The sequence below is a fragment of the Pinus tabuliformis genome, chromosome 6, assembly GCF_031772625.1.
Source record: "Pinus tabuliformis cultivar Carrire ecotype Pingquan chromosome 6, CPIR1, whole genome shotgun sequence".
Classification (NCBI taxonomy): Eukaryota; Viridiplantae; Streptophyta; class Pinopsida; order Pinales; family Pinaceae; genus Pinus; species Pinus tabuliformis.
The window spans coordinates 1,257,430,000-1,257,457,769 of record NC_142292.1 but is presented as its reverse complement, the minus strand read 5'-3'; the positions used below and the strand labels follow the sequence as shown (position 1 = coordinate 1,257,457,769).

Genomic DNA, 27,770 nt, shown 5'->3' with positions numbered 1-27,770 from the left:
AAAGCAGCAACAAGGACATGAAGAGTGAGAAGGAAGAGGAGAATGTGGCCCTAGCATCAAAGGGTCCCAGTTAGGGGCAAGGGGAAAAGAAGAAGAAGAAGGACCTATCAAAGGTCAAGTGCTTCAGATGTGGTGAGTTTGGCCACTATAGTACACAATGTCCTCTCAGGAAGAAGGACAAGCAGGGGAAGCAAGACCAAGCAGCAGCATCTGTAAGGATCAATAAGTTGTCCTCCAGGATGGAGGAAGACTTCATGATGTTTGCAGCTATACCTCCAGGAGAGAGGTGGGGTGATCTAGAGTTGTGGTCCCAGAGCAACACAGACATGGGCAGGGTCCATTGAGGTGTCCTCCTCATGGATCATTACCTTGCTACAGGGGCCCACAGTATTAGCAGGATGGATCAATGTCAGTGATACAGTCAGATTTCAGAGTGACAATTGCAAACTAGTAGCAGTCAAGTGCTGAGGAGTGCAGTATACTGTTGCCAGCAATGTAGAGTGGCACAGTGCAAAGTCAACAGCAACGCAGACTCTTCAATGGACAGTGCAGTAGCTAGTAGTAATCAGGACTCAAGAGACAGATGCATCATATTGAACACGTTGATTTAGTATTTAGGATGTTTCTCAATTGCAGTAGTTGCAGTTGCAGCATCAACAGTTGAGAGGGAGTTGTAGTACAGATACAAGGTTGGTAGCAGTATGGAAGTGTCAACAACAGCACAGATGCAACATCAGAGTTGCGCAGTGGTTGGTGGGCAGTATAGACATCAGCAGTGTGACAGAGGGTGGTACAAAGACAGAGTGTTGTGGCAGAATGTGCAGCACTAGAGAGAACACCTTCCTCGCTAAGAGGGAGTGTTAGTTTTTGTAGCATCGAAGGTGTTCTAGTCTCAAAACTTTGTGGAGAGGCTAAAACACAAGTTCTCCATAACCCATAAATCGTTTCTGGAAATTCCACCTAGAAGTGTCTCAATTAGATTATTAGCCTATTTTTTAATATTTCCTAAGTATAAACTTAAGAAATTTGGTTAATTAATCAGAATTAATTGAGTTAAGGTGTGAATATCTAGAAACTCACATGGATTGATAAGGAATTAATCTAGGCCCTTGACTAAGTTTTAATCTTGGTCGTTAGAAGTCCAACAGAATATTACAAGCAAAAGTCGATGGGTAGATGGAGAACACATTAGTGAGAACCACAGAGAGTTCGATTTTTCAGAGCGCCAATAGTGCTAGAAGAGTTCGAGCTTCAGCAAGGAAGCAGAGATAGTGATGGGAAGGGACAGTGAGCCAGAGGAAGATTTCCAGATTCAGTGAAGTGCATTGCAGAGAAAGACAGAAATTTCTCCAGGAAGTTGCGTAGAGGCAGCGCAAAGGCTTCATTGGGTAGTTCGATTTGCTGAAGAAGAAAGATGTTTTCAATTCCAAAGGTCGGGCAGAGGTTCCAAAGTGTCGGAGAAGCATTTTCCTAGTCAGCAGCAAGCAAGACGGCTTGATTAGCAGTTGATTCGGGCAAGCATGTGTGGCAGGCAGCTTTAGGTTGACGCAGACCCTGCGCATGCCCAGTTGGACGGCTTGCTTTTTAGTGGCAGTCAAGTGTCGGGTTTGCTCAAAGTGAGGATAATTTTCCTCAAATTATTTTTGCCAATATTTTCTCTGCAGGATAGCCAGCATTTGGCATCCAAATTGTACTCGGAATTTCTCACTGCTGCATAATAATAAAAACCCTCAATTGTTACACCGGTTTTTCCAAGTTGGGTTTTTCCAGGGACTTTAGTCAAAAAATAGCTCTGTTAATTTTGATGTATGCGTGCTAGAATATTTCTCAGTTTAGATTATCTTCCTCAAAATTTAATTTGGTGAAAATTGCAGTAGAGAATTATTCGTTATTTGTGGGCAAATAAATTGTTAAATTAATTAACAATTATGAGAATAATTTATAGTTGCTGCAATAGAAGTTGAAAATTTCACACACCCCTTGACTTTTGTACAGATACACAATTCTCGTCTCGCTGTGACGTCATCTTTAGCTATTGGTCTCTTTGTTCAAGTCATATATTCTTTAGCCAATGGGTAAAATATCTAGTGTTGCACTATCTTCTTCTATTGTTCAGCTCTATTGCTCTCGGTGATTTCTCTCTATGGTGCACCTGTTACGTGTTTATGCTCAGCTCTATTGCTCTCGGTGATTTCTTTCTACGGTGCACCTGTTATGTGTTTATGATGTGCTGTTCTAGTGTTGTTTTATCTTTCTTTGTTACAGGATTTGGGGTTTGTTGGTTGGTTCCATTTGATTCTCTCGCTTATGAATGTTAACATGGTACACCTAAAACTTTGTTCCAGGGGTTGTACATAATGATGATATATATTACCACATTGGAGCGCTGAGTCTCACCGGCTCAGAACCAGAAAAAATAAATTAAAACAAAACAAAAACAAAAAAACTACAACATGGGCTATTCCAAAATCAGTCATAGACCATAGCATAGCAATGCAGGAGACTCTGCATTTTGTTAGGAAGACTTTTATGACAAAAATCATATACCATGTAGACTTTGTATCAACTAACATTTCATTAATCAAAGAAGTACTCAAATCTACCATGAACTTCTAAATCAAATTGTTATAGCTCAGCAATCGCAAAACTCAAAAAACTATATCTGCAATGGAGGAAACTATCTCTGTTAAATATAGACCTGCAATTTAACCCAAACAAAAATGAATAGGGAAAAGGAAAGTACATGAGAGAAAAGAGGTTGCCGCGATTGCCATAGCCAGACGTTTGCTGTTAACAGCTCCGACTTTGTGAGAGGCGTCTAATATCTTTCGACGACTTTCACTAATGGCGAGGATCTTGGGAGTACCTAGCAGGAATATGCTTTATTTAAGCATGCTTGGGCGCATGCTTACGCCAAATCATATGGGTTTTCAAATAAAATATAGTCAGTTAATAAGAATCCCATTACTTCAATCAGCCTTTCATGCGATGCCGTAGAGGACGGGAGAACACCAGTGGAAAGTCTAAAAGCAAACAACTTGTTCTTTCGTACTAAGCCCGAGAGATATTTGAGTCAAGAGAATGATTTGAATGGCAGATCTGTAAATAAAATTTTCAACTGCGATCGCAGTGGCCATCAGGAAGAAGATATATCTGGAAGAGAAACTACGCATGAATCGAGACTCTAAATTTCAATGTCAATATTTGATTAATGAACTCCGTAATTAGAAATGCCTCGTGGAGATTAATGCAGTGATGACATATATCTGGCACTTAGGACAAGTTTAGAGACCAGACTAATGTTTTTTGTTTTTTTAATAATTATTATTAGGATTTAATATAGAATTGTTTGTAAAATTGTAATTTTTTATTATTTAAATTGCAATTTTAAATATATCGATAAATTATGTATTTTGAAAAAAAAATTATTTTAAATATATAATTTAATAAAAATAAATGTAAATTTAGAAATTAGTGTTTTTCGTTTTTCTTATAATTATTATTATTAAAATTCTAGTGATATATTTATTAGTAAAATTGTGATATTTTATTATTTAAATTATAATTTTGAATATTTAAAAATAAATTTAATGCTTTAGAAAATAAATTATGTAATTTTAACCATACTTAATATATATAATTCTAATATTTTTTTTAATTTTATTTGATTTAGGTAAAATATCTAACTCTAATATTTTTTCTAAAAATTTAGACAATTCTAATATATTTTTTTTAAATTTTATTTGATTTAGGTAAAATATCTAACTCTAATATTTTTTCTAAAAATTTAGACAAAAATATAAAACATAAAACAAAAAACATAATTGAACAACGTTAACAAGATTGAATATTTAAACTACAAGTCAAGATAACACTGTAAGGGTTGTTTACTGGAGATAAATCCTATTATTATAGGTTGTTTACTGGAGATAAATCTTACTATTATAGGTTGTTAAAGGGAAATAAATTGTATTGTAATCATGCATTTTGGTTATTTATTCTTATATTAATGAGTAAATTTGGTAGAGATAAATATAAGGTGATTATGTGTTTGAACATTATAGTTTTTTATATGAAATTTTCTTTTAAATTTTATAACTTGTTTGCAATTTTTTAGGAAAATATTTATTTTATTATAATTGTAAGATTTTTTCATGTAAAATTTAATTTTCCATGTACAAGTTTTATTTGTGTTAATTGTATGTATATGTGCATGTGCAATTGTACTAACACTTACAATTGTTAAGATTTAGATATTAGATTAGTTTTTTGGACTTTTTTATAATTATTATTAGAATTTAGTAATAGAATTGTTTGTAAAATTGTATTTTTTTATTATTTAGATTGTAATTTTGAATATATTGATAAATTTTATATTTTTGAAAAATCCCTAATATAGGGGTCGCAAGAGGGGGGAGGGGTTATTTTTTGCCCCAACAAACAAATAGAGACACAATTTGCTTGGGGCTTGGGGTTTACCACCGACAATCAAGTCGAATACCTTGCCCTTTGGCAAGGATTGAAATTGGCCACTAAGAAGAAAATTTCAAAAGTCTCAGTTTTGTGTGACTCGATGATTGTTATAAGACAAGTGAGGAATGCGCAAGGATCAACAAATTCATATCTACCTCCTATTCTTCAAAGGATTGTGTTAATCTCGATGTAATTCAAACAAATAGAATTCTATCAGGTTCTCAGACATTTGAACTCAAAGACTAACTCCTTAGCCAGTCACGGTGCCACAATGGAACAAGAGATGTTAGAAATTGATCAAAGGATGGTCGTTATATCCCATATCCCATGATCAATAGATACATTACTATAGTTTTAACTCATGAAAAAGTTGTTAGATGTAATGGAAAACAGATGTATATATCCACATTGGGAGAAGGAAGGATAAATAACCTCTTTAATCTGGCTACGATTAGCAACTCGAGATCAAAGGAGAGGCACCAAAGGGCATTAACTTCATATCTTTGGCACATAACATTGGGGTACCATATTTTGCATCCATAGTCCACCTGGCACTGGCCTTTGGCTGCATGCGGGGACAAGTGGCAGTGGTGTTAATTCTTCAAAGAGGGATGAAGTTCACATAGGTGTGGGAAGCATCGACTTTGCAAATGCATTTGCTCCCTCATACTCTAAACTTAATTATATCTCTCCTTTGTATTTGTTGGACGTCATTGCAAAGAATGTCGCATAATATTAGTATGGATTTGAAGTCTTTGGTAATTAATGCTTCATGGGGGCGGAGCAAAAAGAAAATTGATTATATATGGTGCCTTGTAGCCCATATTCGATCATGTCTTATGCTAAACAATTTTAATAGTGTGTAAAGGTGTTTGTTGTCTCTCGGAAATAACAATGAGAAGATTTCAAGCTTGATAATGGAGGCGCGAGGTGCATCATCAAGTGAGGACAAATTGGTGAAATTGAATGGCCTCTTGGATCGTTCAATGGAATATCTTGAAGGGCTCCTAAAATCTTTGCTTCATAGGGGCACAACAAAGGCGAAGGAGCAGGTGACCTTCCAATTGTTAGTGGATACTAAGTTTGGACTTTTGCAAAGCAAGGTGGAAATTATATAGCTTGATATGTGCACTGAGTTAGTAATAATGAACACCAAGTGTAAGGTCAATTTACTAAGTAAACTAACACATGTGTTTTACTTGTCAATCCGGGTTTGTAGACTTGGAATCATGTCCAAAATATATGGATTTCAGGTGAAATCAAATTAGGAAGTCAATACTATAAAGTTAAAGGAAGTGCATATTACAAATATATTCTAAGTTTTAAAAGACTAACAAATTTCTTGTTCAAGATGCAGCAAGCAAGAGAAGAGGCTCCTAACTTAAGAGATCCTGGTCGTCCTCCCTCACAATACTGTTCCCAAGAATAGAAACTAAAGAGCAATGGTCTATAATGTGTAGATAACAAGAGAAGAGGCTCCTAACTTAGGAGATCCTGGTTGTCCTTCCTCAAAAATCTACTCCAATATCATTACCATTGCATCAAATAAAAACTGGAATTCAAGAAATAATACAAGAAATGCAAAAAGGATGATTTTAGCTATGATTCATAACTTGTTAGAAAGAGAATTTAACTTAAATTCTTGTTTGTCCTTTCATATGCAAATTTGATTTTAAACTATCATCATCCCAAAATCACACAAGAAACATCACACATCTAAATAACTAAAGCATAAATGTGAAACAAGAAATACTGAAATAAAAATTATTCTAATGTAATCAAAGTGTACTTAGCTTGATATGGGGACCCTCCAACCTTGCCTTGTACACCTAAGGAACTCTCAGTTTACAGCTAACTTATGAAAAATATCCATAACATGAATAACAACTCAGAACAGTAGAAAGTATACTTCAAATTATCAAAAGGTCTCCAATAGTCTGAATACCAATTACATATATAAATGGTTCATAACTCAATTTAAATAAGAAAATTATCAACAAACTTAGCTACAATAACAATATTCATCTATTCTAATACATCCATCCAAGTCGAACTCATTAAGTTTGGTTCACAAAATTAGGCAAAATCCCAAAAAACAATATTCTGCCCCTTTTTGATAGGGATTTCTGAATGACAGGTCAAGTTTGACCAGCGTTGACCGGGGTTGTATTTGCTCGGTTTGACCGAACCAATAGGTGTTCATCCATTTGTGGTTCCCAAGCTTTCCAAATATGTGCTCAGCTCTCGCCCATGTGTCCTATACATATAAATTTAACGAAGCTATTACGAGAATTCTCTGCGTATCTTGTGGATTTGTTGGAGCTCGGCGCAGAGGGAATCCCAATCAACACAGTAACTTGGTGATAAGGTAAGCGCCAAAGACTCCTTAAACAACTAGAATGATTTTGAAGAAGTTAAACTCCAGATTTGTCTAAGATGTGTCACAATGGGAGAAAAATACAACTTCAATTCTGGATTTTTAGTGATTTGTCATTTTCAAAATCCTTTGCCACCTGTAGAATCCACAATTTCTCGAGATATTAGAAATGAGTTTGATTGAAACTACATGTTTACATAGGGAAAACAAATCATTAAAAAAAGGTTTCCACAAGTTTTTCTACAAACTCTTCTTACAGTTCAAGTATCAAAACCTCGATTTCCTCATGCAAATTTTTGTCAAAAACTTTGCACAGTGGATGTTGTTCCAAATACACAGTATGCAATTTCTAAAATAGAGGAGGCTTTTTCATAAAATCTATGAGGAGATACGATTTTCAAACACAGTGAGAGGTCTTCTTAGAGTCGAGATTTTTCTTTGGGTCTTTTTACACAGTCAGAATCTTTCTTCAATCAAGATTTATAAACAAAGAACCTTGTGTTGATATTACTTGCAACAACAATCAAGAAAATTGAAGATTTATAGGCAAAGGAAATAATCTCATTTGTTTTCAGAAGCTAAGGAAATATGATCATATGCAAATCGCAACAAAAATGGAACAAAAATAATTCAAACTAGAAAATTGGAGTAAGGAAGCAGTGGAAAAATTGTTTCAAGCAGGACTACTGGAGTTCCTTAGGAAGTTTAATGGCCACAATGACAGAATTACACAAGAATTCATAGAAAATTTTGAAAATGGGCAAACTAAAGTGGGTGAACTTCCTATACCAGTGAATCCAACTTTCATATCTCAAGCATTAGAACTTCCTCTAATAGGAGAAGAATATCATAAAGGTTTACATTTCAAGGAGAAAGGATGGACATTTTTGCTAGAAAAACAAAGAAAAGGGATCTCTGATAGGACAAAAGGAATTTTAAGGGAATGGTTCAAAGAGCCTTGGTGAGAATTAGTTGTGATCATCCAAAAATATATTACTTATGACAATAGACACATTATACTCTACCTTTACCATATAAAATTGTTGCAACATATCAAAGGAGGCTGTAAAATCAATATTCCTTACTTCTTTTCAAAGCGCTTGACTAAAATGATAGAAATTGTTAAAAACAAAGTTGAAGCTAAAGAGGCTAATGTCTATCATTGAGGGTTGATTAAGATCCTTGTGGAGTATCAGGTAAGAAACAAAGGGATACTTTGGAATGAATTTTTGGCCAAAAATCACTTTGAAGTGTAGAAATTTGAATAGTATAACACTTATTTACAGAGATTATCCTGATTATACACTATTTATGGAATGCATGCATAATACATAACCTCCTCTACCATTGATCATCAATTTTCGGAATTAAAAAAAAAACAATCGCATGCGCACATTGAAACATCAATCACACACATCAACACAGTATGTAATGGGGAAAGCATACAGCTGAAAACCCCCAACTATCTATATATTATAATGATAGAGAACATGTAACAATACATAGTACAATACTCCTCACAAGTACTCAGTACTATCTCCACATGCTACACACAAACTAACTCAGATCTGAACAAGTCACAGGTTCAAATCTCCTCCACTGTTTGCCTACCTCTACTGCGCAATCCAAGTTGAGAATAGATCAGATCCAAGTTCAAATTCCCTTGGCTTGTACTGCGCAATCCTCATTGGCAATCTCAATCAATGATTGTGCAAATCTCATGCATAGCTATAGTCACAACTAATAGTAGTCTCACCCTTTCACCCACCTCTAACACTTGTCTCCACTGAACTGTCCATGCACTGAGTTAATTGATGTATTCTTTAGTTGATTTATGAGTTAATAATTAGTGAATTAATTAATAATTAATTCACATCACTCATCACTAGTGTATTTGGCAGTTAGACTAAATACAACTAGTTCAACTAAGTCAAATTGAACACAACTCCATCAACTCCTCAATCAACTCCACCAAACTCAATCACTTGAGTTCTAACTGAAGTCCATCATGCAATAGCTCAACTAACCCATAGGAAAAGCGTATTTCCTTCTGGCAGTTGCATGTGCCACATCCGTAGCTCGAACTGAAGTGCTGCAAGATGATAAGATAATGTTTATAGTCCAAATATTATTAAGAGCTAATAATATTCGACTGTTCTATTTTTTGACTGGCAGTCTAAAAATAGACTCCGCCCATATGTCTAAAAATAGAGGTCCATCTATTTTTACCAACATGACCAATCATCCATAAATAGCATCCTGCAAGTCATAGACCATGATCCATATGTCTAAAAATAGACTTTGCGCCAAAAATAGCCTGCGGGCCCACTTAGTGAAGACGACTTCTTTTCACTAAGCTCCATCATCTTGTTGCATTTTCAACATGAAGACCAATTAACAGGGAATGAGGAAAGGGTTGAACAATTACATGTCACTAGCATAATAAATTATCCTTTATACTCAGGGACAAGATTGAAAAATAAGCAAGATGGTGTTATGATTGAGAAAGAAAAATCATTTTTGTCTATTCCTAGGAAATCAAGAAGAAAGTCACAAGAAGAGCCAAACAACCAAGGGAAAGACCCAAAAATTGAGATTGTTGAAACCGAACCTCCACAAACATCAAAACAAATTGATGATATCATTTAGAGATTGGGGGAGGAAGCTCAGGAAGGGCCCATAGAAAAAGGCTCTTATTTTGAGGATGCTTGGGTTGGAGCTACCTCATCTCATTCATTGGTTTGCAACTAGCTAGTTTCATGTCTGCAAAAACAACAATTGAAAAATATATTGATCTAGGGATACCTATGGTTACCATTTCAATTAATAATTTTTCAGTTCCTAAAACATTAATTGATCTAGGAGCTGCTATAAATGTCATGACAATAGAAACTATGAAGTATTTAAAACTACCAAATATCTGAGCTACTACTACAATTTTAGAACTAGCAGATAGATCTAAAATAGTACCGAAAGGAATACTTGAAGACATCATTGTTTCTTTGGATTCATGGGAATATCCAGTAGAATTTATAATCTTGCAACCAAAAACTAATCTAGGAGGCCATCCTTTAATTCTTGGCAGACCATGGTTAGCCACAGTACATGCCTTCATTGGATGAAGATCAGGAAGCATGATCATAGCAAATGGAGATGAAAGGAAACATATCACACTCTATCTTCCTGCTCAATCACATTCTTTACTATCATGGCCTGATGATCAACAGGAAGAAACTCTACCTGTTTTAAGTATTAATCAAGCCTTTAATTTTAGAGAAGAAGAAGAAAATGAGGATTTAATAGACCTTTTTATCTCAGAACCTGATATTTCTGAGAAGCTAAGAATAACACAATATGAAGCTACAAATAATGTTTTAAATCAATGTTTTCAGGAAAATTGTACTATTCAATCATTACAAAATTCATTTGAAAGCATTTTTCCTGTCAACTCAATTACCAATTCTCAAAGCAAAATCATTGAAATCAGTCCTGGAAAGAATTTAAATATTGGTAATAATCTACAATCATCACAAGAACAATAGGTAATTGCATTATTACAGAAATATTCAAAAGCTTTTGCCTGGGACTATACAGACATGTAAGGAATCCATCCAAAAACATGTATCCATCACATTTACACAGATGAAACAATCAAACCAGTAAGACAACCAAAAAGAAGAATGAATCCAATGATGAAGGAGATAGTGAAAGAAGAGTTGCAGAAACTATTACAAGTAGGATTTATCTACCCTATCTCTAATAGTCAATGGGTTTCTCCTTTAGTTGTGGTACCAAAGAAAAATGGAAAATGGAGAATATGTGTAGACTATAGGGAACTAAACAAAGCAACATTGAAAGATCATTTTCCACTAACATTCATTGATCAAATACTAGACTCATTAGCAGGGAAAAAGTTCTTTTTTTTTCTTGATGGATTTAGTGGATATAATCAGATCAAGATAACATTAGAAGATCAAGATAAAACTACATTTACTTGTCCATGGGGAACATATGCTTATAATGTTTTACCTTTTGGACTATGTAATGCACCTGCTACATTTCAAAGAGCAGTCTTAGCTATCTTTGCAGATCTTATACATGAATGTGTTGAAGTCTACATGGATGATTTTATTGTTTATGGAAGTACATTTGATGATTGTTTAAATAATCTTGAAAAAGTTCTAAAAAGATGCATAGAGACAAACTTATCCCTCAACAATGAGAAGTGTTTTATGATGTTGACAGAAGGGATAGTGTTAGGACACCACATTTCTTCTTTTAGAATTAAGGTAGACCCAACAAAGATACAAGTCATTGTAAACTTAATGCCACCAAAAACACAGAAAGAAGTAAGAATTTTCTTGGGATATGCAAGCTACTATAGAAGATTCATTGAAAACTTCAGCAAGATAGCTTTACCCTTATTCAAATTACTTGCAAAAGACATTGAGTTTCAATGGACTACAAATTGTCAAAATGCATTTGAAAAACTAAAAGAAAAATTAAAAGCTTTGGGTGTTGCAAAACAGACTTCTTTTATCATGGAAGCTACTAAAGTATTGGAGAAAAGGAATTTAACACAATAGGATGAGACTAAATGCAATCTAATTCAATTGATGCTTTTATGACTAAATTCTAGAAACTAGTCAAGATGGTAAATCCATCATGTTGGAATATCAAAAGAAACCTTATTCACTTTGAAGATTATAAAGAAATACGGTTTAAAGAAAGGAATGAATATTAAAAGATCAAATTATTGTTGATAATCTAATGAATTTTGTCTATTATAGAAAATCAAAACTATGTTTCCAAGTGCTTCATTATACAAAAAGTATATTGAGTTAGATAACTTTCAAAGAAATGATCAATTAAAATTATACAATAGGTAACAACGAGAGAAGCATAGCTCCATACTCTAAGAGTTGATCTAGCAGAATTGATTATCAATCACCAGAAAGTATAGAGCAATGAAAGTCCACCTAGCACCCATTCTCAGAGGACCAAACTGGTCATTATCATTCCACATATCCACTGATGCATCAGACACAACTATAGGGGCATCTCTAGGAAAAAAAGAAAACTAGTTTAACTATGCCATTTATTTCATAAGCAAAAATTTAACTTCGACAGAATTAAACTACACAGTAACTGAAAAAGAAATGCTAGTTGTTTTCCATGCAATCAATAAATTTAGGCATTACATAACATGCTATCAAGTATTTATTCATACAGATCATTCAACCATTAAATATCTAATGAACAAAACAATAACTAATGGCAGAATTACTAGATGGTTGTTACTAATGCAAGAATTCAATATCACTGTTCTAGATCGACTAGGAAAAGATAATCAAGTGGCAAATTTTCTATCAAGACTTAATTCTCTTGATGATCTTATCCTTGTTTCAGACAACTTTCCTGATGAGCATCTATTTGTTGTAACAACTAAAACCCCATGGTTTGCAGATATAGCAAATTATTTGTCATCTGGAATATTACCATCCCATTTCACTAGCAAGCAGAAAAGGAAAATAATTAAACAGAGTGCTAGATATACTTGGGTCAATGGTGACCTCTTTTATACTAGTCTTGATATTTTGATAAGAAAATGTGTAAGAGAAGATGAAATTCTTGATATTCTAAAAGCATGTCATGATGAACCATGTGGTGGCCATTTTGCAAATAAATAGACAACATATAAGGTGTTCAAACTTGGCTACTACTGGCCAGCAATTTTCAAAGACTCAAAGACCTATTGCAAAATATGTGATAGTTGTCAAAGAACTGGAAGACTTGTAGTATCAGATGAGATGCCATTGAAACCACAAGTACTTATAGAACCATTTGAACAATGGGCTCTAGACTTTGTGGGACCAATTAACCCACCTTCAAATGGAAAGAAGTACATTCTAGTATGTACAAACTATGTTACAAAATGGGTTGAAGCAAAAACAGTGGCAAGAGCAACAGAAGAAACAATGGTTTCTTTCCTCTTTGAATAAATTTTTGTAAGATTTGGAGTTCCAAGACAGATTGTTACAGACCAGGGAACATAGTTCACTTCTAAACTTGTCCGAAATCTTACAGAAAAATACAAAATCAAGCATACAAAGTCTACTCTATATCATCCACAAGCAAACGGACAAGTAGAATCTACTAATAAAGTTCTGGAAAACATCATGACAAAGACAATACAAATGAACAGAAAAGATTGGTCAGACAAATTGAAAGATGCATTATGGGCATACAGAATTACATGGAAAAATACTACTGGATTCAGTCCATATCAACTGGTATATGGTAAATAAATTCTGTTACCAATCGAATTTCAAATTCATACATTCAAGCTTGCAACAAAATTAGGATTGGATCTGTCAGAAGCTCAACAACAAAGGCTTATGCAATTGAATGAACTAGATGAGATCAGACAACAGGAAATTGAACATACCTCACTAGTACAACAACAGAGAATCAAATGGCATGACAGATTTATCAAAAACAAAATTTTTCATAAGGGAGATTGGGCACTTCTTTTTTACTCCAAGTACAAAGATTTCAAAGCTAAGTTCACTACTCATTGGCTTGGGCCATATGAAATAGAAGAAATCTTTGACAATGGAGCAGTCAAGATAAAAGCAATTGACAAAGCAACAATTTCATTTCTAGTTAATGGTCATAGATTCAAATTTTACGACAAACCTATCAATAAAGAAGGCTTTCTAAACAGATTCTCGGCAAAAGACAATATGGAAGTATTGGAAAAGCATAGTAATATGCATTCCTATTTCTAGAAGAATAAAAATAAAAAATAAAAGTTAAAAAATAATAAAGGAGTTTAGTTGTGAAAATCCAAGATACTGGCACAATACAAACTCGAATTCATATCAGAAAACCAACTTGTTTGGCCAATATGAATTCTCTCTTTTATGGTTTTCATTTTTGCAGGATCATCCTCCAAAAACTTAAAAACCTGAGGACAAGTCTTAAGATCAGCAAGGGGGAAGAATCATAATAAACAAACAAACCATGCAATGGTTTAAATCAAGCAGTTGTACTATAACATGGACATGTTTCAAACAAAGTCAACATTTATCAGTAAGGGACCCGTTTCAAACAAAATCAACATTTATCAGTAAGGGACCTGTTTCAAACAAAATCAACATTTATCAGTAAGGGACTTGTTTCAAATAAGATCAATATCATATACAAAAGGGACCTGTTTCAAAACAATATTAAAAGGGACCTAAGAAGCAGCTACAAGCATCTATGTATAGTCCAATATTGACAATAATTCATTTTGAAAAGGTCAAAGTCCTGACAAAAGAATCAAGCATTGACAAGGAACTATCAAGAAAAAGGGAAAAGTATTGTAAGTTTAAAAGCATTCTTAAAGCTTTTGATTTTGGAATTTTTTCTAAAGATTGATAACTTAGTTTAAAATTTGAATATGCAATAATTCTAGCCATGTACATTGTACATTATCCTATATCACCCTACATATTCATTCATTTCATCACCAAACCATATATTCGTACCTCATTACTCAATCATGTCATTTGCAATTTATGACTAATATTGTTGGCCACATCTCCTTGTCGTTGTAGTATAGTGGTGAGTATTCCCGCCTGTCACGCGGGTGACCCGGGTTCGATCCCCGACAACGACGCCAAAAATGAAAAGTCAATTTACTAAGTAAACTAACACGTGTTTTACTTGTCAATCTGGGTTTGTAGACTTGGAAGCATGTCCAAAATATATGGATTTCAAGTGAAATCAAATTAGAAAGGCAATACTATAAAGTTAAAGGAAGTTCTTATTACAAATACAATCTAAGTTTTAAAAGACTAACAAGTTTCTTTTTCAAGATGCAGTAAGCAAGAGAAGAGGCTTCTAACTTAGGAGAGCCTAGTTGTCCTTCCTCACAGTATTGTCCCCAAGAAGAGAAACTAGAGAGCAATGGTCTGTAATGTGTAGATAGCAAGAAAATAGGCTCCTAACTTAGGAGATATTGGTTGTCCTTCCTCACAGATCTACTCCAATATCATTACCATTGCATCAAATAAAAACTGGAATTCAAGAAATAATACAAGAAATGCAAAAAGGATGATTTTAGCTATGATTCATAACTTGTTAGAAAGAGAATTTAACTTAAATTCTTGTTTTTCCTTTCATATGAAAATTTTATTTTAAACTATCATCATCCCAAAATCACACAAGAAACATCACACATATAAATAATTGAAGCATAAATCTGAAACAAGAAATACTAAAATAAAAATTATGTTAATGTAATCAAAGTGTACTTAGCTTGGTATGGGGGCCCTCCTGTTAGGATATTCCGACACATAGGATATAGTTAAGTTCAACTTGGTCTAGTATAGAGTTAGGTTAGAGTTAGGTAAAGTGTGTTTCTTTACCGTTGTACATTTTGTAACTTACAATCCGACGGTCACGATATGTAGTGATCCGACGGTTCACTCTCACCTCGGTATTACCGACACTTGATCCGTGGCTTGACACCCGATTGGTCCATGAGTTCTATTTAAAGCGCATGGAGGGTCATTGTTCGGGTAATCCGTGCATGAGAGAAGCTTATGTAAATTTTCATTTCTTTGATTAATAAATTGCCTATAGTACCCACGTTGGGACAGGCCGTGGACTGTTTCCCTCCTTGCACTCTGAGGGTTTTAACCACGTCAAAAATACTGGTGTATTGATTTGAGATCTGGTTGTGAGCGGTGTCCTTTTGGTATTCTTTCTGTGGAACTTACCCTGTAAATTCTTAAATGGTATCAGAGCTATTTGAGGGCTGCGTCCGTTGGTGATCCAAATCTGAAGCCGGTAGAACTGCATGCGGCTGTCGTTTCCTAGATCTGCTGTTTCTGACTGCTTTCGGGCCGAGAGGACTGCTCTGTTGCGTTCGGAGCATCTATTCCAGTGAGGAACCCCTTTCGTTTCACGCGAAAAGGTTTCCGGTAGCCCTAGCTGCGTCATTTTTCAGATCGGGAGGTATACAGTGTTTTTTTTGCAGTTTACTGTTATTTTCTCTTTGCTTATTTCGGTTTCGGTTTATTTAACCTTTTTTTTAAACCGGATCTATACCTTTCATTTCTGCGTATGCTCTTTGCCCTGCGACTCTGTGCGATCTCGGCAAATCAGAAACAGAAAGGAAGGATTTTTCTCATGCGTATGCTCTTTTCCCTGCACCTTAGTGTGATCTCGGAAAATCAGAAACATTGAGAAAAATATTTAGTTTTTCGGCTAAAGCTAACTTTGAGATTTTTTTTAAAATTTCTAGTTTTTTGGCTAAAGCTAACTTCGAGCCGCAAGGTTCGTTTTTCTTTGCATATTCGTGTTGGGTTTTGTGTTTTGTGTTTTGTAGGGAAAAAAAGAGGTTTCTCAAGGCAAGCACGCAAACCAAGGCCCCCCCCCCCCCCCCCTCTCTCTCTCTCTCTCTCTCTCTCTCAAATTTTTTGTATAGAGCAATTGGTTCAAAGCTATTTTAAGAGAGTAGAGGTCTTGGGTTCAAGTCTCCATTTTGTGGGGGCGGATTTTTTTCATTCCCGCACATTCACGCACTTTGCCGGCAACTTCAACAATTATTTTTCAAAAAGCCATAACTTCTTCATCCGGAAGCCTTTTTCAGAGCCGTTTTTTTTAAAACCGCCTATTTTTTCGAGATCTATCCATTGGAACACTTACTTTCAGCATCTTCAGCTTCAGTTTTTTTTAAAAATGGAAAGCCCATGCCAAGTCATTCTTGACAGCACTAACTACTTCCAATGGGTAGCCTACATCGAAGATTTACTTAGAAGTAAAGGTCTCTTCAGAATAGCCACAGACCAAGAGAAGAAACCAAAAGATGAAGACAAGGCGGCAAAATGGGAAAATAGACAAGATCAAGCACGAGGTTTGATAGGGATGTCTATTTCTCCTGATCTTAGATTCCACATTGCAGAACTTGAGACTCCTCATGAAGCATTAGAAAAACTTGCTAAAGTTTTTGGGATTAAAAATGAAATTAGAGCCCATCAACTTGAAAATGAGCTGCTTACTTTGGATCCTAATAATTTTTCTTGCATTGAAGATTTCTTGTCCAAATTCAAGAACCTTAGATATCTCCTGGAAGGTGTTAAAGTTAAGAAAGACGATGGTAACCTTATTTATTCCATCCTTACTAAATTGGGACCAGCCTACTCTGTATTTGTTTCCACTTTCCATTCTACAAGAGAAGCTTTCATTTGTCAAGGACAAGACTACAAGGTCCCTTCCTTTGACTCCTTTTGTGATTCCTTAATAAGAGAACAAGAAAAACTCTTACACCTTGGTCTTCTTAATCTTGGAAACTCTTCCACGAAAGCGTTAGCCGCCCAGCAGCAACCAAATTCAAAGAATCCTAAGAAGTCATATCCTCAAAAGAATGGTCCTAAACCATCTCAGCCTCAAAATGAAAGATCATTTCCGCAAAATGATAAGACCAATAAAAACAAATGGAAGAAGACTGATAGACATTGTAACTTTTGTAATCGAGATGGCCACTTAGAATCTAAATGCTTTAAGAAGATGGAAGCCTTGGAAGCCGCAATGAAGAAACATAACATCCATGTGGAGCCTACTTCAACTTCAACTTCCGGAATGGCACTTTCTGCATGTCATTATCAATCATCTCAGTCTGGTTATGCATTAAATGTATCTTCTTCTTCTTCTCATTCTCATGAGTGGCTCATTGATTCTGGAGCCTCTTGTCACATGGCCAAAAACCAAGCCATGTTTTCTTCTTTAAATGATTGTAACACCAAAAATATATATATTGGTGATGATAGATCTCTTAATGTTGTAGGGACTGGAACTGTTCATCTAGACAATGGTCAGTTTAATGATGTATTATGTGTTCCAACCTTATCCTGCAACCTTCTATCTGTCTATCAGATAACTCATTCAGGTGAAGGTAAAATTGTTGAATTTTCACCTCATGATGTTGTAATCAAGGATCTAAAAGATCCTAAACAGATTCTAGCTATTGGTCTTGCTGATGATTCCAAAAGGTTGTATAAGTTTCACAACTTTGGGTCATCAAATCTTCCCTCAGTATTTGTTGCTCATAATGATGAAGTGAGCAAACTTTGGCATGAGCGATTTGGTCACTTAAACTATCGCTCCCTTCAGCATCTATGTAAAGAAAATATGGTGACAGGTCTTCCTATGGTATCTTGCAGAGATGGTGTTTGTTCCGGATGTGTACTCGGAAAACATCATCGGGACAGTTTTGACAAACGTGCCTCTTGGCACGCCTCAGCCCCTTTACAGCTTGTGCACAGTGATTTATGTGGTCCTCTTCCTGTTGCTTCATTCTCTGGCTGCAAGTACTTCTTAACTTTCATTGATGATTTCTCTAGACGCACTTGGGTATACTTCTTAAAACTCAAGAGCGAAGTATTTAACACCTTTTTGGCCTTCAAAGCCTTTGCTGAAAAACAATCTGGACATCAAATTCTTAAGCTAAGAACTGATAATGGTGGAGAATATGTTAAAAACACATTCATCAACTTTTGCACCGAAAATGGAATTCAAACGCAACATACTGTTCCATACACTCCACAACAAAATGGTGTAGCTGAAAGGAAAAATCGCACCTTAAAGGAAATGGCTAATTGTATGCTGCAATCTAAAGGACTCAGTCTAAGTTTTTGGGCCGAAGCAATTAATTGTGCAAATTATATAATCAATCGCACTCCTACTAAGGTTCTAGAGAACATCACTCCAGAAGAAGCTTGGAGTTCCATTAAACCAGATGTAAGTCACTTTCGTGTGTTTGGAAGTGAAGCATGGGCCCATATTCTAGATGAAAAGCATAAAGCTTTAGAACCTAAGAGTGAGAAATGTACTTTTGTTGGATATTCTGAAGATGTAAAAGGTTATAGACTTATTCCATTTAAGTCCAAAAATGTTATCATTAGAAGAGATGTAAAGTTTGATGAAAATAAATCGGCCTGCGAGCCTAGTCCGGCGGATGTGCCACCTCTTCCTATCTCTTCTACTTTTGAAAACATTTCTTCTTCAGATGATGAAAGCGAGGATGATAATCCTCCCCCACCTTCTCAGGATCCTCAACTTCCACGATGGGTCCGTACTACTCGGGATGCAGCAGGTGATCTTGCCGGTGATCCTACAGATCAGCGACGTACACGTTCTCAGTTTGAAAGAGCCTCTTCTTTACTGGCTCAAGCTCCAGTAAATCATGATCCTGACACTTTTGCAGAAGCTTCAGGCCATCCACATTGGGAAGCAGCTATGAATGAAGAATATCATTCATTGATGACAAATGATACATGGGATCTTGTTCCTCTACCAAAGGGACGCAAACTTGTTAGATGTAAATGGGTTTACAGAACCAAGTATGGACCAGATGGGAAAGTTGATAAACATAAAGCTCGTCTCGTTGCTAAGGGCTTTTCACAGGTTGAAGGCATTGACTACACTGAAACCTTCTCCCTTGTTGCCAAAATGAACTCTATCCGCCTTGTTCTTTCCCTTGCTGCCTCTTTAAAATGGGAAGTCCATCAGATGGATGTTAAATCTGCCTTCTTGCATGGGGACTTGCAGGAAGAAATCTATATGGAACAACCCATTGGCTTCATACAAACAGACTCCAGCCTTGTTTGTCGACTTAAGAAATCCCTTTATGGCCTCAAGCAAGCTCCTCGGGCTTGGTATGCCAAAATGGATAGCTTTCTTCTAGAATCTGGCTTTTCTAGGTGTCATTCTGACAATACTGTCTACACCAAGAAAGTGGGCAACTCTCTTATCATCCTTGTTCTTTATGTTGATGATCTTATTCTTACTGGTAGTGATCCCAACCTTATCAACCATGTGAAGTCCAGCCTTAAAAAGAAATTTGAAATGACAGACTTAGGACACTTACACTATTTTCTCGGTCTTCAAGTCTTGCAATCCCAGGAGGGTATTTTCCTTTCCCAGTCCAAGTATGCTTGTGATATTCTTCGTCATTTTCACATGGAAGACTGTAAGCCAGCCCCTTCTCCCTTTCAGTCTGGAGTCAAACTTTCAGTCTCTTGTACTTCTCCTGAAGTTGATGCTACCTTATACCGTCAACTTGTCGGAAAACTCTTGTATTTAACCCATACTCGTCCTGATCTTTCCTTTGCTGTTGGCCTTGTTGCTCGATTTATGCAAAACCCCCGTGAAAGTCATTGGAAAGCAGCTAAAAGAATCCTCCGTTATGTTCGAGGTACAGTACAGTTTGGGATTCATTACAGTGCCAAAGCAGCTCCTCTGTTAGTTGGTTTCACTGATTCTGATTGGGCTGGTGACCATGATGATCGGAAGTCTACTGCCGGCTATGTCTTCACTCTTGGTTCAGGACCTATTACATGGGCTTGTAAGAAACAGGCTGCCATTTCTCTTTCGTCAGCAGAAGCAGAGTATCGTGGTGCCGTGGAAGCTAGTAAGGAAGCCTTGTGGCTTCGTCAGATCCTATCAGAGTTTGGCTTTGAGCAGCAGCATTCAACCACACTTTGGTGTGATAATCAAAGTGCCATTCAGCTATGCAAAGATCCAGTCCAGCATCAGCGTAGCAAACACATTGAACTACACATGCACTTCATCAGAAAGCTCATTCATGACCATGTTCTTGAAGTGCAATATTGTCCAACAGATGATCAGGTTGCAGACATCTTCACAAAGGCTCTCACAGAGGCGAAGTTCACTAAACTTCGATATATGCTTGGAGTTCAGGAAGTTGTCACTAAGGGGGGATAGGCTCTAGTGCCTCCTTCCTTCTCCTATTGTGTCATTTTTGTAAATCCTTCAATCCTATCCCAAGTTGTTCTTAAGGGGGGATGTTAGGATATTCCGACACATAGGATATAGTTAAGTTCAACTTGGTCTAGTATAGAGTTAGGTTAGAGTTAGGTAAAGTGTGTTTCTTTACCGTTGTACATTTTGTAACTTACAATCCGACGGTCACGATATGTAGTGATCCGACGGTTCACTCTCACCTCGGTATTACCGACACTTGATCCGTGGCTTGACACCCGATTGGTCCATGAGTTCTATTTAAAGCGCATGGAGGGTCATTGTTCGGGTAATCCGTGCATGAGAGAAGCTTATGTAAATTTTCATTTCTTTGATTAATAAATTGCCTGTAGTACCCACGTTGGGACAGGCCGTGGACTGTTTCCCTCCTTGCACTCTGAGGGTTTTAACCACGTCAAAAATACTGGTGTATTGATTTGAGATCTAGTTGTGAGCGGTGTCCTTTTGGTATTCTTTCTGTGGAACTTACCCTGTAAATTCTTAAAAACCTTGCCTTGTACACCTAAGGAACTCTTAGCTACAAATAACTTATGAGAATATCCACAACGTGAACAACAACTTAGAACATTAGAAAGTATACTTCAAAATATCAAAAGGTCTCCAATAGTCTGAATACAAATTACATATATAAACGGTTCATAAACTCAATTTAAATAAGCAAATTATCAACAAACTTAGCTACAATAGCTTTAACAGTATTCATTTATCCTAATCAATCCATCTAGGTCGAACTCATTAAGTTTGCTTCACAAAATTAGGAAAAATCACAAAAAATAATATTCTTCCCCTTTTTAATAGGGATTTCTGAATGACATGTCAAGTTTGACCAGCGTTGACCGGGGCTATATTTGCTCAATTTGACCGAACCAATAGGGGTTCATCCATCTGTGGTTCCCAAGATTTCTAAATATGCACTTAGCTCTCGCATAGGTGTCTTGCACATATTACTTTAATGGAGCTATTACGGGAATTTTTAGTGCTGTCCAAATTTACTCTTAAAACCCAATTTTTACAAAAATCTCTAAAAATTGAAAAACTTAATTTAGTTACCTAAATATGAAAAATAAGAGTGTCATGAAGCATATGTAAGTGAAATATGATGGAATATGGTGGTAAATGGATGGGTTTAGGATAGGGCAAAATGACCAAAATTGAGGGCCAACACCAAGATTGCAGAGATAGCATAATTCTCCAGTAATGGTGCCAAATCCAGCATGGAAGCAACCGAGATTGGCAAGGATCAATAACAAAATAAGGTTAGAAGAGCTTGATGGATTGGAACATTAGATTAAAGATGGCATGTTAGGTTCCTATAATACTAGTGTAGCCCCTTATTGTTATTGTTGTGCCCATGTAGCCCCCATATTGTTTTTTTTTTTTTTTTTTTTTTTCTGTGTAAAGACTAAACTATTGTATTAAAAAGTGGAAAAATATTTACAAAGAGGACTTAACCTCTGAGGATGCATGAGCCCACCCTCTATCAGAAAAGCAGAGCAGGTGCAAGTGGCCACCTGAATTACAAAAAGAGATCCCATCTAAATGAACATAAGCAGAGCAGGTGCAAGTTGCCCCCTGAATTACAAAAAGAGACCCCATCAAAATGAACAGCAGCAAGCAGAATTGTGAATCCAGAAACTCATAAGCTTGTGGCTTGTGGCTTGCTGCTTGATAGTAGTGTTACAGAGAAGAGTAAGGAGACCGTCAGATTCCAGAGTTCTGGAGACACCACGAGCTCTGAAAGATCCCAAACCCACTGACAAAACTAGGCGCCACGCATATAGTAGAACCACCACAAAAGGGTCCCAAAACATGAAAATCGATCAAAAGATGCAACAAATACTAAGCCTTCGGAGGCTCACCTTGTACGCTATCATTGGCCTCGTGCGGGAGAGGAAGCCAATCGAGCATAATTCCATCTCCCATATCTTCCAGACGAACTTCCAGTGGAGGAATCGGATGCGAATGAGTAGCCAATCTATCAGCAGGAGCAACTGGAATAATGTCATCCGGAGGAGGGGCTTCTTCATTACCGTCCTCGTCATTCATCTGGGCGTTCTGGGTTCGAACTTGCTCCCCGTGGTCTGCCTCCGGGCTGTCTGTTTCCTCATCTTCCTCAGAAACTATCACCGTTACAATGACTGAAATAAGCGGTTGATTACGCCTGCACTTAAAGGTGAATCTGGAGGTGTGTACATGGTTGTTCTCAGAGGGGTCAGACTCCTCTGAGGGGGAAGAGGGTGGCGCAACTATAGCTAGCGGGGGAACCGCTCTGGCCCGAGCTTCCTGCCCTCTTCTTACACCCCAAACACCCCCCCTTCTCGGAACACCTCGCTGACGGGGGGCCATGAGCAGGGGAGACCACAAACGATTAACACAGAGAGACTTAATGCCAAAGCTGGCCACAGAACCAGTGATTCCTGAATTGAGAGACAATTCAATGACCTTATCTCTTAGTAAATCCCAAAAATAGCCCGAGACAGGATTTTTGCACCGCACCTTCCCCTGCACAACCAAGAGCGAAGAATTTCCCACCCTGAAAATGACAGAGGGTGCACGCTAGTCGGAAGTGAGACCTCTGAGACTCCTCACAGAGCTAGAATTGGGCGACTTCCTACCATTGGCACTTGAACTCAAAACAACATATCCTGAATTGCAAACCTGGAGCCAATACTCCATTAAATAGACTTCCGCATGGAATAATCTGGAGCGAGACAGGGCATCGCCAACTGGATCAGAGGACAGAGCGATTAAATTCGCCATACTTGAAACCATTACGCATCTTCCTTTCAATCTCATCAGCATTTATGATCCTTAATGTGAAACCAGAGCCGTCCAGTCGTGACGTGATCCAATGCCCTCTGCCTTCTGTGCATGATTTACTCGCTCCTCAGGCTGACACCCGCATCCGGGTGTGAGTCTTCCCTTGGCTGCATGTCTCTAGTTAATATTGCCTGGAAGGTGGAAAGTTGATCCTCCGAAACTGTATCATGAAGTGGACCTGCAAAGAACTCTTTCCCATTGTCCACCCCTAAATTGGCTAGGAAATCTGCTAGCTTGTTCCCTTCTCTTCTGATATGCTTGAAGGAAACAGCTCTATTATCATGGAGCCAGTGTTGTATTCGTTCCAGTCTGGAGGCCAGTCTCCAGCTACTACTGACCTTGTGTATTTGTGAACCCTGTTGGAGTTTTAAGGCCATATTAATGAGAATTTGGGAATCCCCTTCCACAATTAGAGGTAGATAATTACCTTCCTGCGCCAGTGTGAGTCCTTTCCATAAGCCTTCCAGTTCCGCTGCATTGTTGGTGTTCCAACCTATTGTGCCAAAGAATGTGATGTGGGGTTTGCCCTGGTGATCTCTGATAACTCCTCCATATCCAGTTTGACCCGGATTTCCTTTCGATGCGCCATCGAAGTTAAGTTGGAACACATTTATGGGTGGTGGCATCCACTTTGCATTGTGTGTTTGGTGTCTAGCTGGGTTTGCATTGTCTGAAATTTGAGCTTGTATTTGTATCTGCGAGTTATTCCAGATGGCTAGCTCCTGTGGATGCTTGGGGAAGTCGTCTTGGGACCAACTTTTTGTGAAAGAGTTTCACTGATATTATTATGAATTCCCTGCCATATCTGCTCCAGTGTCATTGATTGACTTTTGAATATCCTCCTATTTCTTTCCTTCCAGCTATTCCACATCAAGAATCCCGGTATTATTTGCCATAGGATGTTTAAGACCTTACATTGGTATGGCGCTTGAGGCCAGTTGCGAAGTGTGCCTTTGATATCCCCCATTACTCGGCCTTCCTTTTGACAGCGAAATGCCACCTTTTCCCATAACTTTCTACTCAGCTGACATGTCTGCATGAGGTGGAGAGCAGATTCTTCTTCCTGGTGACAATTGAGGCATATGGAAGGTCCTAAAAAGCCCCGTTTTCTGAGGTTGTCCCAAGTAAGGATTTGATTGTGGGAGAGAAGCCACAGAAAGGTAGATACCTTCGGCCAAATTGGAGATTTCCATATTTTTCTCCATATCTGATCTTTGTCTATTCTATCTTTTATGATGATCCTGTAGGCTTCCTTTGTGGTGAAGGTACCTCTCTCCTCATAACCCCACCTCAGGGTATCCATTCCTGTTTGCTTTGTAATTTTACGTTTTTGTAGCTCTGAAAAAAGAGAGATTTGGTTTCGATTTGAGCTGCGCGGTAGGATGATACTTGTTTCCTTCCATTCTCTCTGATCTTGGTTTGTCGGTGCTTTCCAGAAGTTGCTGATTTTATCCTGCGGATTTATTTCCCATTCTGAAATGTCTGGAATACTGTCTTTGAGATTCGGTAGCTGCTGCCATGAATCTTCCCAGAACCTGGCAGTAAGGCCATCTTTCACCTCCCAGAAGTTGTGTTTTTGAATGAGATCTCTATGTTGAATGGCTGAGTTCCATATGAGCGAGCCTTTGCTGATCTCCGACATTCTGATCCTTTCTTCTAGGGGTAAGTTCCTTGTATATTTTGCTGTCCATAGGATTGCCCAGGGGGTATTAGAGTTAGAAAGCCACCTCCACCATATTTTTGCCCCCATGGTCTTATTGCTTTGTTCTGGGTCTCTGAGTCCTATTCCTCCTGCCATTCTAGGAAGACATACCTTCTCCCATTTAACGAGAGCCCATTTTCGATTTGGGCCTGTGCTGCCCCATAAGAAATTCCGCTGCAGTTGTTTGATGGCTTTAAGAACCCATTTCGGCACCGCCAAGATGGAGAATAAGTAGAGAGGCATGGATTGCAAAACTGCTTTGATCAGCACTATCCTACTGGCCATGTTTAGTGATCTATAAGTCCAAAGGAGCAGTCTGGCTTCTAATTTTTTGAGCAGGCTTGACCAAGAAGAGTGCTTCAGGGCTGAAGCAATAAGCAGAGCTCCTAGGTAATTGGAGGGAAGGGAAGCCTTAGAAAAGCCAAGAATACGCGTTATGGCTCTTTGGGTGTAGGGAGGGGTATTAAAAAAAAAAAACTTGGGATTTGGCATTATTGATGAGAGCTCCGGAAGCCTTTGAAAAGGAGTCTAGGATGGATTTAAAAGAGCGAGCTTCTTGAACGGATGGGTGGCCGAATAGCATGTTATCATCAACAAATTGTTGGTGGGAGACAGCTGGGATTTGGTGGACAGCTAGCCCTTTGAGCTTGTGCGCAAGAATGGCAACTTTTATACTTCGCCCCAGGCCTTCAGCGAGGATAACAAACAGAAAGGGCGATAGAGGATCGCCTTGCCTAATGCCTCTGGATGGACGGAAGGTAGGAGAAGGAATTTTATTAATAAGGATGGAAAAGAAAGAGGAGGAAATGAGATTACTAACCCATCTGACCCATGGGGGGGCAAAACCAAAAGCTTGAAGAATTTTTTGCAAGTATTCCCAGCTGATACTGTCGAAAGCTTTAGATAAATCGATTTTGAGCAACATACCTGACTTCTTTGTTTGCTTGAGGGAATGTATTATTTCATGGGTTAAGATGATCCCATCCGTGATCTATCTCCCTTCTACGTATCCAGATTGTTCGGGAGAAATGATAAGGGGCAGCATGGGCTTCAGTCTCAGAGCGATGACCTTGGAGACAATCTTGTATATAATATTGCATAAGGCTATGGGCCTGTACTTGTCTGGAGAGTTAGATTCCGTTGATTTGGGAATTAATGCTAGGAATGTTGCATTCATGGCTGGGTACATCCATCTGAGTGTCCTTGATTCTTCCACGACCTGCCAGACTTCCCATTTAATTAGTTCCCAGAAATGCTGAAAGAAGTTTGAAGTGAACCCATCTGGGCCAGGCGCTTTCCCTACTTTGAGTTGATTCACCGCTGTTTCCACCTCTTGAAGATTGATTGATTTGAGAAGAAGAGTGTTATGGTCTTCTGTGATTAATCTGGGTATGTGCCTGATGATATTGTCAATAGCTTCTGATCTGTTGATATTTGGTTCTTGATTCATTTTTTTGAAGTAATTGATGAACTCCTTTTCTATTCCATCATGGTCTTCAACCTTGATTCCTTGCTCATTATTAACATACGAGATTTGGTTGATCATTCGTCTCTGAACTGTTGTTTTGTGAAAGAATTTTGTATTCTTTTCACCTTCCTTCAGCCACCTAATCCTCGACTTTTGCCGCCACAAAATCTCTTCCTGTAGGTCCCGTTCCAGGATTTTCTGCTCTATCATTTGTTCCTGTTGGGTCAGATCCTCAGATCGTCCTGTGGAGATTATTCTTTGTTGGATATCCTTCATTTTTTGGTTAAGGAGTTCCTTTGATTTGAAGATATTGCCAAATGTAAATTTGTTCCAGCGTTTTATTTCCTCTTTGAGATACTTCAGCTTCTTTTGAAATAGAGCCATTTTTGTCCCCTCCGTTGAGTTGAAATTTGTCCAAGTTGTCCGGATGAATTCATGGAAATCTGGGTGAGATAACCAAAAAGCTTCAAACCTGAATGGGCGTCGTATGCTTTTGCTAGGTCTGTTCCAGTGTAAGGCAATGGGCCAGTGGTCCGATCTAGAATAAGGTAGGATTGAGGCTGTGAATTCTCCCCCTAAATGAACTGCGTTATCAGATATTAGGAAGCGATCCAATCGCGAAGCTACTTGCATCGGTTCCTTTCTTTTATTGCTCCAGGTGTAGAGGCCGTTTTCAGTTGGAAGGTCAATCATCCAATTGTTTTGGATGAAGTCTTTTAATAATGTGCCATCTCTGTTTATTCTGCAACGTCCTCCTCTCTTTTCCTCCATGGTCGCTATCATATTATAGTCTCCCCCTGAGATCCACAGCGGATGCGTCCGGTCTACATTGAGCTGCGTTAATGCTTCCAAAATTTCTGTCTTCTGCTGGATTTCTTGTGGAAAATATACATTTGTTATGTGCCCAGAAATATTCGTGCCAATTAAATGAAACGTGGCTTGAATGAAATTTCTGTTTGCATGTATATTATCCAATTGTATCAGTCTTGCATCCCAGAGTATTGCAAGACCACCTGAGGCCCCCTGAGCTTCCACCGCTGTGACCAACCCTCCCGGCCAAGCTTTTGCTGCTACTTTTTCTAAAACAACCTGAT

At 37.7% G+C, this 27,770-nt stretch overlaps 1 protein-coding gene and 1 non-coding gene across 2 annotated transcripts in view; one reads left to right on the top strand and one right to left on the bottom strand.

Annotated features, from left to right (window-relative positions):
• The window catches only part of LOC149263227 (glycerophosphodiester phosphodiesterase GDPD6-like), a 348,803-nt gene extending 345,585 nt beyond the window's left edge, over nt 1-3,218 (bottom strand). The window contains exon 1 of the mRNA XM_089387397.1: nt 2,744-3,218. Coding sequence (XP_089243523.1) covers nt 2,744-2,774 — 31 coding nt within the window. The 5' untranslated portion in view covers nt 2,775-3,218. The remainder of the gene's footprint in view (nt 1-2,743) is intronic.
• An 11,226-nt stretch (nt 3,219-14,444) lies between these two features.
• TRNAD-GUC (transfer RNA aspartic acid (anticodon GUC)) lies at nt 14,445-14,516 on the top strand. Its single transcript has one exon. It is a non-coding gene; the product is annotated as a tRNA-Asp (tRNA).
• The last annotated feature ends 13,254 nt before the right edge of the window (nt 14,517-27,770 follow it).